General features: G+C 41.2%; 1 protein-coding gene across 9 annotated transcripts in view; it reads right to left on the bottom strand.

Moving 5' to 3' along the window:
* The window catches only part of EYA1 (EYA transcriptional coactivator and phosphatase 1), a gene marked incomplete at both ends in the record, with an annotated part of 278470 nt that overhangs the window by 48532 nt on the left and 210242 nt on the right, over positions 1-19696 (bottom strand). For all 9 annotated transcript variants that reach the window (XM_081111750.1, XM_081111749.1, XM_081111745.1 and 6 more), the window contains 2 exons: positions 16095-16178; positions 17509-17648. In XM_081111750.1, the coding sequence (XP_080967876.1) occupies positions 16095-16178; positions 17509-17648 (224 nt within the window). The remainder of the gene's footprint in view (positions 1-16094; positions 16179-17508; positions 17649-19696) is intronic.

The raw sequence follows: 19696 nt of genomic DNA on the forward strand, positions 1-19696 counted from the left end.
GCCTGTCACATCATCGATCTTTTCTGAACATCTTCCTGTAATCGACTGTCCATCACCTGTTCTTAAAGGATTCTGGTCCCATTCCTCACTCTACTCACAGGCCCTGCGGACCCCACCCCATTCATGCCTCAACCACTGCCCCTCTCCCCTCTATTAAATCAGGTCTCAAGTGCAGGCTCACACACCGATGACCTGTTGGTGGTTTCTACTTGGATGTCCTGCAGAGCACCTGGCACTCAATGTGCTAGAAATTGGAGTCATCATTTCCCCTGGAACCCACTGTGTTCCTTCTTTAGGAGAACAGCACCCTACCAGCCCCAAACCTTGGCATCTTCTAAACAGCCTCTCTTTCCCCCACATCAAGTCAGTCTCAACACCCTGCCCCTTGGACCTGGAATCCACACCCTCCTTGTAGTCACCGCCCGTTAATTTCCCAGCCATGCGTCTGTTTGGGAGATATCTTCAACTGGCTCCCTCGGGGACTCTCAGCCCAGGTGTCACCATGTCCGTCCCATTCTCCCATCTCTTTTAGGAAACATCCAAACACGTCAGCAAGTACGGGGGCCCACAGATGTCTGGCTCTTGTTTACCACCCCAACACGTGACCTAGTTATAGTTTACTCATAACATCTTTTCTTCAGAAGATGACTAGGCAGAGGCCTAATGGAAAAGCGAGGTGGCTCTGATGGCAGTTCCCACTGAAGACCTTAAAGAAAACTTGGGCAAGCATCTCGCCTGGTTCCCCACATTAATACACCGAGGGCTCTGACCCAGCCAAGCCGGTGTACTCACCTCCTGCATCCCTGTGCCCACAGCGCTGCTCCCACCGCCCCTGCCTCAGATCAGTCTCCTCCCTGACTCCTCCCACCGGCTCATCAGTGCTGGGTACCACAGCTGTATGTGTGCTTGTCTAAGGAGGGCAGAGACTTATCCCTACATCCTTCTCTCTACATCCTTAGGACCTAACACAATGCCAGGCACAAGGGCTTTCCCAGTTTGGTAGAAGAACAAACAAATGAAAAGCAGTAAATAGAGAATATAGGGTATCCCTCCAAAATGTGTACACACACTTTGAATAATTATAAAGGCAGTGTTTATCAAAATACATTTCCTTTTCAAAATTGAGCTATCAGCTGTTAAAGTATGTATGTATATATTTTTTGGGACACCCGGTATTTCAAATAATTCTAATGAAGAAGAAAAAAATTATAAAATTTGATCTTTCGTTAGTTGCTATTGTTCAGTGTTGGGAAAAATAAATTCCTAGATACCTAGATTAGGATACACAAACAGACATTTGAACCCTAAAATCATTTCAGCTACATAGTATAGTATTAAATATGTTCATCAGTGACGCCTGATTCATTTGTACCTGGTTAAAGAGCAGCCCACGTTTAGAATAGCTGCTTACAAAACCTCCTTATCTACTTAATGAAGTGGGTAATATTAGCATAAGATCAGCAGCCAATTTATTTTTAAATGCAATAAGTGGCATGCATTACATTTTGCAAAGTGTATTCTTATGTGCTCTGCAATTTAGTTCCCTAGTAAAACTTGGATAGTGCAGTGGAGAGGCTTGGAAAGGGAAAAAACAATCAATTGCTTTACCATTCTTCTTATTTAATAAAGAAACAGTGCAAATCAGTGCAAATTTACTATAGCTCTTTGTAACAGAGACTTTCTTTAACCAAAACAAAACAAATATCACCCAACACAACACACACACATACACACACCACACACAACACACACAGGAATGAAATTTAACCCTGCTCCTAAATTATTTTAATACTGTAATGAATTGCAAATGTCTTCTTAAAGTCATGAAAATGAAGGAAAGGAACTAGTCACAATGCTAGGCTACCATAGCTGTTGTGGGTTAAACCAAAGAGAATTATTTCTATTGAACAGAAAGCAACGGTAGGTAGAAAACTTAAATAACAATGGAATCTGCCCAGGGGAGACTCAGGCCTGAAACAATCGTTTTGCTTTCATCCCCTGTCAAGTGACCTTTAATTACCCCTGGCCTCCAGGTCTTCCTCTCTCGTTCCTAGAACACAGAACTGCCCACAGAGACTAAAGTTATCATCATCCCACCTGACATGACCAGCATGACGCGGGACCTATTGTTATTCCTTTCCTGTTCTTCTTTCCCCAGCCTGATCACTGCTATTATACTAGATCTTCATGTTATGAAAGGTTTAAAAAAAATAAAAAGGAATTCTAGACAAAGTCAGTGCGCAGCAATGCTGACCTGAAATTCAGTCTTTAGAGAGATTTATGTCCCTCAGTGTTGCTGTCACATGTTGAAAATCTATAATCTGATTTGAGGTGGAGAAAAGAAAAGGGTGTCTATAAATATATATGAAGTAGGATATGGCCTCTTATTGCCCTGTTTTGTTTCATAGATGAGCTGAGGTATTTGATAAATGTTAAGAGTCATTTTAAAAATATTCTTAGTAACCACAATCCGTAGCGATTCAGAAATGTAATTTTACCAAGACTCAGCCACCCGGTGAAGACACTGTTGCTCCTGCAGGCGGTCCCATTTGCTTTGACATCTAGTAATTGCCTGAGGATGACAAGGAGTGACACTGTGCAGGGAGTCTACGACGAAGCCATCCCGCTCATCTGCACACGGAACGAGCTATAACACTAGTGCTGACACAGGCATCGTTAGCAGGGGCACTTTTGCTACTCAACACAGATATTGAAAAAGTTTCTTCCAAAATAATTGTGCTCAGGACCTGAGGGAAAGAGTTCTTGCATGCACACAGGTCAGAAAAACACCCCAAATGTACATTCTTATAATGGTCATGCCACCGGCTTTGCTTAGATAAATCACACTGCACCTAGAAACTTCTGTGCATCAATGGACCCAATTAGCAACCTATGGAGTAGGAAAAAATATTTACAGCTCAGATATCAGGTAAGAGGTTAATATCCAGGAAGAATAAAGAACGACAGCTCAACAGTAACAATAAAAAACTACTTTAAAAACGGGCAAAGGACTTGAATGGATATTTCCCCAAAGATGATACATAAATGGTCAACAAGCCCATGAAAAGATGCTCAGTATCACTAACCATTAGGGAAATGCAAATCAAAATCACAATGAGATTCCACCTGACACCCATTAGGACGACTATAAAAAACAGACAGACAGAAAGCACGGTGTTGATGAGGCTGTGGAGACACTGGAACCCTTGCACACTGTAAACGGTGCTATGGAAAAGAGTCTAACCATTCTTTAATAAAATACTTTAATAAATTAGGCACAAGTCTACTTCTGGGCATATACCCCAAATAATTGAAAGGAGGGTCTCAAAGAGATATATGTACACCCATGTTCATAGCAGCCTTCTTCAAAATGGTATAGGCAACCCGAGTGTCCACTGACAGAGGAATAAGCAAATGTGGTACACCCACACAATGGAGTATTAGTCAGCCATGAAGAGGAAGGAAATTCTGACACAGGATTCTACAACACGAAGGAAGCTTGAGGAGATTATGCTAAGTGAAATATTCCACTAACATAGAGACCAACACTGTCTGATTTTACTTAGATGAGGCACTTAAAGCCATGAAAATCATTAAGACAGAAAGTAGAGCAGGTTGTTGCCAGGTGTTGCGGGAGGAGAGCCTGAGGAATTGTTTCCTGGCTACAGACCTTCAGTTCTGCACAATGAAAAGAGTTCTGGGGATTGAACAACAATGTGAATGTACTTAATGTTCCTGAGTCGTACACTTAAAAATTGCTAAGAATTATACGCATTTTATCATAATTTAAAATAAAAATGAAAAAACAATTGGAGAAATGTAATTGTTGATTAAACATTTAATGATATTAGGAAATAACTATTAATTTTTCTAAATTGCTAAAGTACTGGGTATCACCTATTTCTATTCTAAAAAACTCTTTCAATGGAGTCTTAAAAACATAATTAAATATATACAAATAATATCTGGGATTTGCTTTGAAAAATAATTCTAGGGGAGGGCAGAGCTGTGGTAAGGATACAGACACAAAATGAGGACCTTGGACTTAGTAACTGCTAACGCTGGGAGAGGTTACACTGGGCTTCGTTACACTCTCCAATCTACTTGTGTTTAAGAAGTTTCTATAGTTGAAATTTAAAAACTATATAAAACTATATGAAAATATTTGCCAAGACAAGACTGGTTGTCTTTGGTAGGTGTAATTATGGATTAAAAATATTTCTTTTGAAAATGTGAAACACACCCAAATCTAAAATGCCAAAAAGTTTCTAAACGTTAAAATCGTAAGAGCCAAGCAAAGCTCCCCAGGATGTCACCGTTTATCAAAAAGAAGGTCTCGGGACTCGCTTGACAATCTTACTCAGACTTAGGTGAGGTGTAGAATACACACAAGAACATACGTCAAACACTGCTTTCCCTGTGTGAACGCCACTGATTTTTATCCTATGGGATGTTCTTATACTAGAAAATCAGAGGAATGCCCACATTTATAACAGGACCCACATCGCATACATTTTGGAACGGCAGTGTCATGGGCAAAGGAGAACTCCGGGTGTCACGTAAGAGCAGCACCCCGGGGAGAGGCACCTCGCTTAGGGCCGCCGGCATTTCTGTTTTGGTTGTACAGCTCTGTGGGTCTTGGCTTTCCTTGATGCACAGCGCTAGTGTGACCAACTGACATCCTATTATGGGCCACTTCTTATAGTTCAATGATTGCAGCTACTAGAACACTTGTCATGAATAATACAGGGGGACCGGTTGCCTGAATTCCTTTAGGCATCCGAGTCTGTGGTTCCACTCTTTGTGGATATGAAGTGGCATTTAGTTCAGAATAGTTTTGCCCCATGAAGGACTGCTGTGGAAGATTCACTCATTCCCTACCAGCAGCCTCCTTTGTTCATTTATAAACTCCCTGAAGGGAAGAATTATGGCAAGGCACCTCTGACACTACTATGTATGTGTTCAATCCCATATAATAAAAGGGTAATATGCAAATTGTCCCCTCAACCAGGAGTTCGACCAGGGGGTGGGGCCAGCCCACCAATCGCCCAGGGCCCCTCCCCCTAACTGGCCCCTCCCCCGATCAGCCCCCCTACCCTGATTGGGGGCAGGGCTGGCAGCCCAACCTCCAGTGTCCCCTCCCCCGCAGCTGGCCCCATCGACCCAATGGGCTGGCCAGACCCCACCCATGCATGAATTCATGCACCGGGCCTCTAGTAAATTATAAAAGACTGACTTTTCTGAAAAACTTGTTAGTCTCAGGCCAGGAAACAAAGGGTGACTCGAGAGGTGGGTAGCCAGATGTGTAGTGGGTACTGTGGCCCATATAACACCAAAGGCTTTGTGTGTGTAACTTCAAAATTGTCAGTACAGTTTTCTGAATTACCTCATGGATGGTTTCAGTGATCATTACTTCATCTAAATTACTATAGACCATAAGGCTAAGCTATTGGGTACCATCTACTGCTTGTATTTTGACAAATTCTTTTGATGGAGTCTTCAATTTGGGCAAAACATGGAGACCACATGGTATTAGCATGGGATCTCACCCAATGGGACACCATGGTGAATGCCTCCAGGTCCCTGGTGAGGAGGGGCAGTGATCAGATTTCATGCTGCTCAGATTTTATGTCGAGAGATATTATAGTTATAACTGCATTGCTGATTCCTGTATTTGTACATGATCTTGATCTTAACTATCTTTTAAGTAAGCACTGCAAAAACTCAGTCCCACTTCTCACTTCCGACCTTCAAATGGCAATTTCATCTATTTTAAATGCCACTCCCAGAATTGAAGCTGATTCAAAAATAATTTTCAGAACCTGTTTTCATTTAATTTCTCAAAAATTCTACTTTGGGTCCAGAGTGTCCATGGTCCTTTGAGCCTCAAACTAGATAGAAAGTTTAAGGAAAACCTGTTTATCTTTTCTTGGGTTTTTAGAATAGGATCCAGAATATTCTTCTGAGTATAAAAATAAAATGCCTTCTCCTTTCTCTAAAAATCTTAAAGCTAACAATTCATCTAACCATAAAAATATTTCCCCCTTTTATGTAACCTTTAAATGATACACCCTGAGATTTTTAGCTTTGACTTAACTATGCCACAAATGCCAAATATCACATTAGATTGTGTGTAGTCCAAAAAGGACTGTAAGTCATTTCAGTTTTACTGAAAGAACAACTAAAAATAGCACCAATGCTAATAAGGAAGCGATATCTCTTTATTGTTTAGATGAACCTGTAAAGCATTAAAAGAAAAAAATTGTTTCTATTTTTAATGACGCTCTGGTTCCTATCCACACACCCTGGAACATTTTGCCCCCATTTTCTCTTTCTTTTACCATCTTATTTTTCTAAACTAAAAAGCAAAGAAATATTGAACAATTAAACCAAACACACAAGGCCACATAAATTTGTCCAATTTAAATTATTTCAGTTGAGACCTTTAAGAAATAGTTTAATGCTCAAGTCACTGTTCTAGTTTTAGATAGCTATAGCATTCTCAAGCAGCAGTTGGGTTCTACAAAGTACCTACAGTGCTGGGGGCCCCCAAAATTAATTTTGCTTTTAAATGTATCTATTACTATTTTCAATTTGTAAGTATATTTCACATGTCTGATAACTGTCTCCTGCATCCCTAGTGAGTCTGCATCCTCTTACATCTATGAGGTCCACTCTATACAAACGCCTAGCAATTGCTCTTCTACTTTGGATCAAAAAGTAGATCTATCATGTTTAAAAATTGCTGTTTAAAGAATTCACCTCAGGCTAGAAAGAGTAACTGGAAGATGGTTCAACTATTTCAGAAAATGTGACCAGTAATGCAGGTACTTACACTGTGAATGTATGGAATGAAAGAGAAGGTTTCTAAATGTTCCCACACTGTCCTATGAGGGCAGCTAAGCCTCCTCTGACCAGCAGTGACTCAGAGGTGAGAAGGCCCAGTGCGGGGTGAGTGACACTGACAATGTGAGTCGGCTGATGAGGGTTTGTTAGTCACTGTGGAGATCTTGTAAAGTGTGCTCAACTCAACAAGAAATCTTTGGGAAGAATCAATCAAATGAAAGAAAAAAGTACCCATTTTGGACCCTGTAATCAATTTCTTGTTTAGAATGCTAACATTACAGCCACAAATGGGGCCTGAATGTCATTGAAAATGATTACTCCCCATTCCAGATCTTTTGTTTTGGGGGAAAAGAAGCTGAAAAGCAAAAAGGGGTACAACGTACAGGAGTGGCTTATTTTCAAAGCCCAGCGCCGGCTGCTCACAAGGAAAGGATTAACGGTAAGATTGAAAAGTAGCTCCCTCATCTGAGAGAAGAAAATATATGCTAAAACATTATTTCTTTTAAAAAAGATCACTAGAAGTATTATGTAAGTGATGCATACAACCTATGAGACCCCAAGGGTCCACGGCTTACCTTCCACCTGTCTAAAGCTGTCAATACCACCAACAAGATATTAACTGTTTGTAACTTTATAAGGATCTCTCATGGGACAGCTGGCATGAAATGCCAAGTTTTAGGAGTTGGGCGTAGTTCTGATGACAATTAAGAAATAATCTGGATTACTGTGAGAGTCTGTATTCACATGAAATGTAAGTCACAGTTCAACTACTGGCTGAATGATTTTAAACACACACACACACACACACACACACACACACACACACACGCACACACACACAATCCAAACTTGTGGTGGAGCTAACCAGGTCTTTTTTTACTGATTAGATATGTGACACTCACTTGCTTTAATTTTCTCTTTACTTATAGAGACTCCCTCTTTCAACATCAGGAAAATAATAGCCAAGTAGAGAACAAGAGAAAGAACCTAACCATTCCAAAGATTAGTTTTCATTGTGGCAAAAACCCACTGAAGCCCAAAGAGGGGACCACTGCCAAGAAGGGGTACAAAGAGGGAGGAAGAAGAAGAAAGCCAGAGTAGGCCTGGCCAAGTTGGCCTCCACACATAGGGGCCCACACAGTGCCAACGAGAAGGCTAAATCCAATCACAGAGCCATCTAGATTTCATTTGTAACCATTCTCCTATCTCTCTCTCCTCCCTCAGGTTACAGCCCTTGCCTTAGGTCTTTATTATTTCCTACCAGGGGCACTGCAATAATCTCCTTTGCTATCAGATTAATCTTCCCACGTGTGCACGTCTAGCATGTCACTCCACTGCTTTACTATTGCTCACGGCATCCCCACGACTGCGGCACAAAGCCCTGGCACTGGGTGCTCCCTGAGGGCCACGGGCCAATCGGAAGTCTAGATCATATTCCCAGTGTGGTCAGTTAACAGATGTGCTTCCTTGGGCCAACTATTTCATTTTTCTGAGCCACAGTTTCCTCACTGGAAAAAAAGAACATGGAAAAGAAGAAGACTAATTGGATAATTAATGGAAGATAGCAGTGTAAACTGTAAACGCTGAACACAGACACAGTGTTTTTATTACCATGTCAGCACATTTTCTGCTGCCCATCTTCTGTGAGTCCGATTCTCTAAATATCCTTTAAACACATGCAGCCTTCTGGGCTCTCATTTCCCTACGGGGCCTGTGCTCGGCTCCAACCTCTCCCTCTCCTGCTCCCTGGAAAACACCACAGTCACTATTGCCACTGCTTCCTCTGACCCCAAAGTCAGCAGTCACAGCTCTTGCTTATGGAATGCCTAGGAGTATTTTCTCGGGGCTCCCCACTGCGCTCCCAGCAGCCCTGTGATCATCTCCCCCTTCCAGATGGGAAGATTAAGACAGAGCAAGTGAGACTCTGAGATGCTTGGTGCTTCTTCAGAGGCCCCAGAGCAAGGAAGGCCTAAGGCTGGCCAGTGCAGGCCGCACAGGAGGCTGGGGGGCTGTGATGGCCTGTGCTCATTCACTGCATTCCATTTTACATGTATGCATGAGAGAGACCAGACTTTCTTCAATAAGGGAGCAGGAACATATGTATCAGTTATATACGGCGGGTCCTCGAATAACATCATTTCCTTATAACATTGATGTGGAAAGAATTGATTCCTGGCCAGGGCCACTGCCTGTGGAGTTTGCACATTCTCCCCACGGCTATGTAGGTTTTCTCAAGGACTCAGGTTCCTCCCATCCCAAAGATGTGCACATGAGGTGAATGGCGTGTCCACAGGACAAAGTCCTGTGCTTCAGCGAGACCCTAGATGCTGACCCATGGAGCCTGCACCGAGTGGACAGTCTAGTGGGCTGCAGTGTGGCTGCCACTGAATTAACTGTCCTGGTGCCCTGAAGGCAGGGCTGAAACTAATCAACATGAAGGGGGGCGGGGTGAAGGGGATCAATTGGCGGGCAGGGAGCAGGGGAGGAGAACATCTATGATACTTTCGACAATTAAGATAAATTTTTAAAAAATGTGGAAGACGGAATCAGGAGAAGAGTCAGAGAAGGAGATGTGACGATGGAGCGGTCAGGAGGATGCACTGTGAGAAGGATTCCCACTTTTTCTGACTTTGAAGGAGGAGGAAGGGGCCATGAGCCAAGATTTATGGGCATCGCTAAAAACTAGAAAAGGAAAGGAAATGGATTCCTCCCTAGAGCGTCCAGAAGTGAACATAGCTCTGATTTTTGTCCCATGAGACCATGTTGAGTTCTAACCTACAAAACTGTGAGATAAAAAATGTTTGTTGTTTTAACAACAACAACAACAACAAAGAGCCTGATATAAATAAGGGTAGGCAAACTTTTTCTCCAAAGGGACAGTCAATAAATTATTTAGGCTTTGCTGGACATATGCAATCTGAGACACAGTTTTCTTCTGCTACTTAAACAGCCCTTAAACAGTGAAATGACATTCTTGGCTTGAAGGCGCTATGAAAGCAGGCCACGGACCAGATGCGGCCTACAGGGGATGGTCTCAATCTCGGATCTCGAGCTCTGGTATAGACATTTGAAACCAAAGAAAAAATAACATTTCATGACACCTGAAAATTACATGAAATTCAAAATGGGAACCATAAATGAAGTTCTATTGGGGTGCAGCCACGCTTGTTTGTTTACCTACTTCTGTGGCGACGTTGGCTGAGGAGTTGTGACAGCAGCTGGCCCACAAAGCCTGAAATATTTCCTATCTGACCCTTTGGAGAAAAGGTCTGCCAATCTGCGGTCTGGAGGTTCCATGAGCGAGATTGTTCCGTTCAAGTGGCCAGACCCCCTGCAGTCCTGGGAGGACACTGGCGGGCTGGCTGCCCAGTGCCATGCTGAGAGCGCAGCCCCTCCACCAGCCACCGTGGAAGGAGGGCCTGCCTCTACAGATTTCGGAGCTTAGTGCTGCTCCCAAAACAGGGGAAGAACAGCCATCTTTACGGGCCAAAGGAGTGTTCGGATGAAATGGCCTAGTCCAGCTGCTTTCAAATTTGTCTTTCACCAACGTCCTGAATACTCACTAGGGAAGTTTAGTTGATTAAACTCACTATGACAATTGAGATCCTTGGAGAAGCCTGGTATATTATAAAACAAATGACCAGGCAGCAGATATATGATCAATAGGTGATTGTTGCTGTTTTTATTATTGAGTTATTGCTGTAATTAGACACAATGTGAAGCCCTTCAAATTCATGACACAATCCAAATCTTTCTTTTCCCCTCAGCTTTATTAAGATGTAATTGATGTGACTTCATTCTTAAAACAATTTTGCAAGTCAAGTAGCCAGCATTATGGGTGAGGAAATAGGCTCAGTAGGAATAAATGATTTCCCAAAGGTAAGGAAATAAGACAGTCAGAGTAAGACAGGGATCACATGATCTCACTTATATGTGGAATCTAATAAACAAAAGAAACTGACGAACAAAACAGATCCAGAAATATGGAAGAATGGAACAGACTGACGAATCTGAGAGGGAAGGGAGATGGGGAAGAGATTAACCAATGAACTTATATGCACATATGCATAACCCATGGACACAGACCATAGTGTGGTGAAGGCCTGGCACTGGTGGGAGCAGGATGGAGGGGGTCAATGGGGGATAAAAGAGGGGCATCTGTAATCCTTTCAACAACAAGGTAAGTTTAAAACAACAACAACAAACAAACAAATCAACACCCCCCCCTCCCCCCAACCCTGAAGTCAGAGCTTGGATTTGAATCTAGATCTATTTGAATTGAATTAGGTCTGTCACATATTGGCACTTCATAAACTTGAAGACACAACCACATATTACTTACTGGCCCCTATGCCAGATTCAAGTATTTGGCAGTCAAGGTTCAACTACATTAAGATATAAATAATATTTATTTTATGCCAGTCACGGTGCTCCGGTTTTTCACATTTGGTCTCTAACCTCTCCCAAGCATCAGTTTCCCCATCTGTATAATGGGCTTAGCAGTTTCAGAGCATTGGTGCTGAATTATATGAGTACCGGGCACATAGGAAATCCTTAACAAGGAGGGCCTAGAATTAAAAATACTAAGCTTTCTGTTGGCGTAAGTGCTTATGTTTAGGTTTTTGTGCTAAAATGAGGAGTGTACTAGGCCAGATCCATATGAGCAATGACAAAAAGTAAGTGTTGGGACAATGAAGCCATTGGGTCTAGGTATCTTGGGGAGTCCTTCCACAAAGGCGATCAGCACAGTACTTATTTGGAATAGAAGTGGGTGCTTGCTTTGATGTAACTGGATTATCTTGCCACATTTTTTTTGAGAGGACGTTTATTAAAGTTGGAGACAGGGAAACAAGAAAGGGTGTAGGACAGAACGAGCAATAGGAGAGCGACTAGGCAGAGCAAGGAGCCCAGGCTGGCTGCTTTGGCTAAGAAGTCTGAGAAAAGGGGGACTTAGGGACAGGCTCAGGGGGTTAGCCCAGGACGAGCTGCTGCTGCCCACTGCTGCCCAGGTTGCAAGTCTCCTGGGGTCCCTTAGAGTTGAGGAGAGGCATGCCTGAGGGGGAAGGAGAGGGGAAAGGGGGAGGGGTGGGCGCGCTGCTGGGAGGGAGAGCACGCTCTGATCTATTTTTTTTAAACAGGAGAAAAATCAAAGTTTAATACATGCTCATAGGGAATTCATGTCAGAATAACAATTCCACGAAAATGCCAAAATATTTTGTCTATTTTTAAAAGAGCATTCAATGAAAAAAATCAAGACTAGCTTTCTTCAGTGAAATTGGGGAATTTGGACTCAGTTTGAGAGCAACTTCTAAAAATGCATTAAACAAAGAAAGCTGGGACAGATATTATTTAACAACAACCTACTTAACAGGAACGCCCATGGGCTTTATTTTCCTGCTAAGATGCTATTTCTCTTCTCTTCTCTTCCCCAGCCAAACCTGCCCTGGACCCATCACCCTCCTTTAGTTCCCATCACCTTTGTTATTAAAACAACACTTCTTTATAACACCCAACATGCCTGCTTCCCAGAGCTAGGATTACACGGAAGGTGGGACATTCTCAAACTTTTTTTTTTTGGTACATATTGCTGGAACAGGCCCTAATTTTGCATTATATCAACCAGATCCTGTGTCCCCTTACTGAATGGCCTACTCATTGAGTTACCTAAGCTAGTGTGACTAAGCTACTTCTCAAGTGTCTGGTTCCCATGGAGACAGAACAGCTATCACATTGTCAGGCATTCATTTCTTTCTAGGCCTGGAGAGTAAGGCCCAGCCTTCCATGCTCCCCTTGACAATGCGCAGGCACAAAGCACACCACAGAACATGCGCTCCAAGAAAGAAGGCTGCCTTTAAGACCTGAACTGCTTTAAGACCTCTCTCCTCAGCCTCAGGGGAGATGAAAGGATACGGGATGTTATGATCATCTTGGTTATTATTATTGTCAGGAAGAATCCTTGTTGGACCACATTTTTATAAGGCATGATGATCAGATCTGAGAGCAAATTCTGCTCGACTCTCAAGTTCTCCAATGAAGAGAACATGAAGCAAGTGTTCTCCATTGCTTCAGGCTACAATTCAATTAGCAATGGTGTCTTCAAAACCCATCTGGACCAGGACACAATGGCTGACCTTGAGCATCCAGCACGAAGAAGGTGTGCAATAAACATTTAGTGAGCAATCAAGCTAAGAGCATCTCAGAAGCTTGTGATCCCGAGCTGGGCACTATTGACTCATCTCCAGCCCTGACTACAGCCTCATTCCTGGGCTCAGGATGTCTCACAGACATCTCAAACTTGTCCAACACCAAACTTTCCATTTCTCTTCTAAATTAGTTTTTCCCCATCTCAAACACTCTCATATGGCTATTCTCCCAGTTGCTCAGAACGACAAAAAAACCCTGATGATGATCTTTTCATTTCTCTCTATTACTTGAGGCCCGGTGCACGAAAATCCTGCAAGGGGGAGGGGTGAGAGGGGGGTCTCTTAGCCCGGCTTGAGCCCTCTCAAGGGATGGTTCTGGGGGCCTTCAGGGGATGTCCGACTGCCATGGAGGCCAGAGAGGCTCTCGCCACCACTGCTGTGCTCACCAGCTATAAGCCTGGCTTCTGGCTGAGCAGTGCTCCCCCTGTGGGAGCGCACTGACCCCCAAGGGAAAGCTCCTATGTTGAGCATCTTCCCCCTGGTGGTCACTGCATGCCATAATGACCGGTCGTTCCGCCATTTGGTCAATTTGCATATTAGTCTTTTATTATATAGGCTAGGATTGCCCACCAGCCCAATACAAATCATTTCCAAATCCAAATTTCCCACTGGCACTAGAATCTAGAATCCAATCGGCTCTCTCCATTTCTACTGCTAATTAATCAGATCACTGCTAAAACCTCCCCTGTTCTTCCATTCCTCTGTCCCTACCTTCAATTACCCACACACAGCCAAAGACATCTAAAAATCCAAAGCAGATCTGTCATGGTGCTCTCTTGAAGACTTTGAATGGCATCCTATGGCATGTACAATGAGATCAACTCTCCTGACCATGGCTGGACGGCCCTCTGTCCTGGCCTTCCTCTTTCTTGACTCTGTATCGTCATCACAAAGCTGACAACACTACCCTTTGTCCCTCAAGCATCAAGCCCTTTTCTGTGTATGCACTTGCTGTTTCCTTTGTTTAGAACATTCTCTCTTTTTTTTAAAGAATATTCTTTCTCTTGATGATTACATAACCTACTGGCCTATTCAGATCTTTCTGACCTCAGGAAGACCTTCCCTAAGTAGGCTTTCCAAATTTGCTTTCTCCCAGACTCCTATCAACTTATAAATAAGTAAGCTTACATTTAAATATATCAAATCACCCACACTTTGAAGAATATTCAATTTTTGTTTTGAGGACTTATATGTAAAACTTTTTATCACCTGCCCTAGTATGAGAAAAGTAAACAGACTAACAAACAAAATACTATTTGATGAAACCTCAAAATACTAATGATTGACACTTTAAAAAATATAACTCATGATATTGTTGAGAATCTGAATGGAAAATTCTAGGTAGCCAGCAGTTTCTAGGTTAGGCGTGAATTCCATATGTAAATGAATAATTTATGGTCAAAGAGTGACATGAGGTCAATAGGTCACAGGATGCTCTAAGCTGACTCCTTTCAATGGTCACAGAGAACTGATCAAGACAACTCTGTTTGCATCAATTTGGCCCTTAGTGAGAAAGTTTTTAAAGACTCAAGACTTTCTGGATGATTTTCAAATTCTGGTTTTCTTCGTGCCTGCTCTTTCCAACACCTCTGTGTGAGTTCCAAGAGCCACCTTTCTCCCATAGAAGTTAGTTATAGGACATTATAATGGTTTAGTTAAGATCTCCCAGATTCTTCCTACTGGCTACATGTATTCATCTGTAATCAATTTCTAAGTTGTTTTGTAAAAATAGGAATATCACTATTTCAAGTAAATGAAAGTATAAGTAGAGTATTAATATAAATAATAATACAAAAAAAACAACACAGCTAATAATTATTGAATCCTTATTGTGTTAGGCACATAATAGATTTTCTTAGAATGACTGATTCTATGGTTTTATTTTCATAATCTGAATTTTTGTTAATTGTTGTCTTCTCTTAGAAATTTAACAATAAGGTTTTACAGATACCTTAGTTTTGGACAGAAATTCAAATGGTGGATTATTCTTACTCTTACAAATGTGCATTTTTCAGCCATTTTTTATTAGGCATATCTTTAGGGTTAGGAGAAGGAAAGCTGCACTGTGAAGCTCAATTGATAATTCCCTACTTTCACTTCCACACTACACCTACAGAGCAAGCACTCAGTTATACTTAATGAAACCATGAATACCTGTAGGATCTGTTAGGACAGTATGCACATTTTATGGGTATCAACTGTGATAAACAGTTTCGTTTTTAAGGTTCCAAACCAATAGTTTATGAATCTAAGATTTGTAATATTATTTCTTTAAAGATTAAAAAATTAAAATATCATATTTACAGAATAATTTCAGAAATTATTTATAGCCACTTTAAATAGCATGATTATTGTGTGGAAGGTTTATGAATCCATCAAGCAATATATCAAAAAAATGACCAAGGTTTTAGAAAACCCAAATGCAGAACATTGAAACTGAAGGTCTATTCACAAGGTGGTCTATAACATTATTTTTTACCTACAACACCAAGATAAGTGTTATTACAACTCAAACATAAAAGTACTGGTTCTATTGTCATTCAGAGGCCCAATGGCGCATACCATTCCTATAAGTTTAATCTCATGGCAAAGGGATTTGTAAAGACATTCATAACAGGTGCTTTGCAAAATAAAATATTAATACTGCTAATCACTGAAGACATCAGCAAGTGAATATCTGTTCCATTGAATATGTTGTGAGTAAATAAATAAATAGAAGGGCATGGCAAATAAAAAAATACAACCCAAGAGATCTTCCTATGTCATCTAAACATTCTAATATATCATCTTAGAATAGTATTCAATCACTTTTATTCATTGGGGTCTGAAGTAAGAATGAATTAAATTGCATAAAGTTTATCTCATTTTTAAGAATCAAAAAATATCTCCTTTTGTTCATTTACGTGTTTTTGCCAACCCACCAAGTTATTTTCTTTTTTAGATTTTTGATTTATCATTTAAAGTTTAACCACATTCCCATTTGGACAAAAATTCAATTCTAGGCCTTGTTATTCTAAAGAAAAAATAAAACCTTCTGGTACTCACCCTCCCATATCTGTTTGCGTAGGACCCAGTAAGCAAGGAATGGAAAACGATGATTGTCTCGTCCAAGTCCCAGATGAACACCCTCTACAAAGGAAGAACCAAATCGGTGTGTCTTTCTTTTGCTTAAGAAACCTTGTTATTCATAACTTCAACATAAGCAATTGTTTTGAAATGGGAGACAAACGAAAAATCTGATTTACTATTTTTTTTAAAAAATTCAACTATTCAAAGTATGTCTCCCAACTTTTCTTCTGCTGTCACCTCAGATGACATACAAGAGGATAATTCTGTTAGCAACATCAACACAAATGTAGGAGAGACATAATAACATATGGCCTTCCTACTTCTGAAACAGGTTCTCAGTCGCAGCTCTGAAGAAATAAAAAAATGAGCTAAAACTAGTCTGTTTATAACTTCTGAGACAGAGAGGGACAATCAATTAAAAAATCATTCAATTTATCTTGTCCTTATTTCTACTCTCTGTTCATAAGGAAGTGTTAAAGGAGCTAATCTTATGCTTTATTTCTATCAAGCAAAGTATTAAAAAATTGCGCACAAAAACTAAAACTTTCCATCATCTATTCACTTTATGTTACCTATTGGGCTGTTATCAATTGGCCAGATTATATATTTGATTTTCTGATGTTTCCAGATAGTTAATAACTTAAGCAGACACATCACACTGCTCTTGACACACTCTCAGGGTATTTGGAATTGGATTTGAAGAACTCATTTCAAAGAAGGTCTCTGAGATACCCCAAAAGGCCTCATGCCTGCTTTTCTTCTCTCCATTTCCACTTACACCAGTACATATTCATTTAAGGTCCTGCTGAAAATTTTCATCTTTTTGGCCAAAATAATCACGTTTCCCAAATCAGGTTCCAATTTGGGGAAAAAAAATAAAATAAAAACCAAACCCAGAAACTTAATTGCTATGGATTCGAGGCTATGAAGCCTACTGACCCTGGAAGGTTTTGTTTAATCCCTCCTGTTTTTGAACTCCACCAGCACACACCTCATAAGAGGATGACCACGTCAGTTTAGAACATTCCAGGTTTTCCTTTCTTAACATACATAAGTACGTCTTTAATTACCTCATTGAAATGACAGTGATATAGAGCACTATAAGATAATTTTGTTCAAGCAGAATTAATGTAATTTACTGTATTCCCTTAGAGAGAAATAAGCAGATACTTTACCATATAGTTAAATGGGAGAGAGAACAGAAATAATTGTTTTCCCTAGAATGCATGCAGAAGAGAGAAAATAATGCTTTCCTTATAGTTACAATGGAAAAGGAAGCAGTAACAAAAGCATTTGGACACGCTGGTCTCTGCTGTAACAACGCAGGTCTTCAGACCATCCTTTAGCTCTAAGATGCCGTGTTATTGCTCAGGTGTTGGCAATGACTTACCTCAAGATCAGAATCCGGGGGAGGTGAAGGATTATTGTTTCTTCGGCCTCGTCCACGTGATTTGCCATCAGAACCTCGACGTAATCGCTCAGAGTCCGAATCTTTAATGGGTGTTGACGGGCTGTGGATGGTACTGTATTCTGTAGACAAACAGGAAGAACTTTATCTCCTGGTTCTAGCACCACGATTAACCTTGTTTCAATTCATGGGGAAGTTTGCAGAGTTGAACAAAGTCCGCATTACCTTTTATTAGCATTGGCAAATAATCTGAGATATTTGATGCCAAGACTTGTTTTGAAAACACATATGATCAGAAATGACTAAAATTTAATTGAAGACAGCAGGTCGTACTCAGTTGCCTAAATTTTCTTCGTGGTTCTCTATGATTAGACAGTGCTCCCTTTCATCCCCCAATCCTCACCCCCACGTCCACTCTTCTCCCGTTCCACAGACAGTGCCTGGCCACACCGAGGGACTCACACATGAGCCGAACCAGGGCACTCACACCTACAAAAAGGCTACCGGTCCATGGAAAGAAATGAAAGAGAAAAATCAGCTCTGCGGCCGGGGAAACCATCGCCAGGCAGAGTTTTGGTTTTTGGAAAATTTAAAAAATTTTCTCCCTCGTTTTACGTGAGAACAGGGAAGCGGCAAGATAAGGAGAATAGAGACACATGGGCGATACCCGCGCTCTGTACGGCATTCACCACAGGTTCCCCCTGTGTCTCGGTCTCTGAACCAAAAATCCCACGCCAGGCACCACATTAAAATTACTCATCTGGGTAACTCAGAGAAACCACCGAAATAATCATATAGAAACCACAGCATTAAGAACAACCCCCAGGCAGCTCAGAGGAATGGCTGGGCAGTGGTTGTGGCGTTGAGAGGAAACTCTTATCCTGTTACCAGAATGAACAAACCATTTACCCTCATTGCTTAGGTACATTTTTTCCCTTAGTCCATCCAGTTCACACATCAGTCAAGTTCCAACTCCCCGAAATCCAGATGTGCCTGTGTGCTGACTCTCCCCAAAATCTTGGTCAGATTTCTCTACAGATATGGTTTGGAATCTCAAAATCTAATATGAGGAATGATTATTCTCACTGAGACATTGTTGAGATTACATTTCACCAACTAGAAAACTATGGAGAACAGTTGAAGGTTTTTATTATTGTACTGTCAGCCCCGACCCTGTCAACCACATGGTCTCAGTATGACCGCCATGGTTAAGCCTGGGGAGTCAGGGAAGATAGGAATGGACTTTGACAGAGTGAAGTCCATTTCTAAGTCACATGAAACAGCCCTATTTCTCCTGTTTAATTTGAAACTTAAATAGATCCGTCACTTTTAGATGAGGCTTTTGCATGGTCCTCTGCCATTGCGAACAAGACGGCAAATTTCCTCATACAAACTGGTCATGTGATCCTCATACCCAGAAACCACTGTGATGACCTACAAGCACATTAGTTAATTATGGGAAGAAAGTCTCATTCGATGCCACTCAACAGGTCTGTTTAGGTAGCTATTCGGGATGCATTTTGAGCTAACTTCTCTTGTAGATCTGTGAGAACACAGTGCTGGCTGGTCAAAGTTAAGTGTTCATGAAATCTACGTGAGGTCATTTTTCTTGTAGATGCAGATAACTCTGGCATCCTCTCCTCAAGTTGTTCCCAACCAGGCATGTCTCTTCCATGTGTTATAGAGAATTAGGAGCTCCAAATGAATATATATATATATATATATATATATATATATATATATATATATATATATATAGGAGTTCAGTGGATTCAAAGTTGTGCTTTGAAGAAAAAGTCTTGACCCTCCTTTTCTCTAAATATTCTACAATCTACATCTCTATGCAAACCCTAGACAGCCACCATTTTAGATAGAACACATGCCAATTTCTTAACTAGTGGCAAAACAGACCATTTACTTTGCAGTGGCACAGCTGGCATTGAATCTGCTCTGTGTTTTTAACTACTTGACTGCAAAGTCCTAGCTTTAAAAAATATATATTTTTACTGTTTTTTTTTTTTTTTTGATAGGAAGGAGGAGGGGAGGGAGAGAGAGAAACATGGATATGAGAGCAAAACAGTGATCGGCTGCATCCTGCATGCCCCCTACCAGGGATCAAGCCTGCAATCCAGGCATATGCCCTGACCAGAATCCAACCGGTGACTTCTAG

The sequence above is a fragment of the Myotis nattereri genome, assembly GCF_964212035.1.
Source record: "Myotis nattereri genome assembly, chromosome: 17".
Lineage (NCBI taxonomy): Eukaryota > Metazoa > Chordata > Mammalia > Chiroptera > Vespertilionidae > Myotis > Myotis nattereri.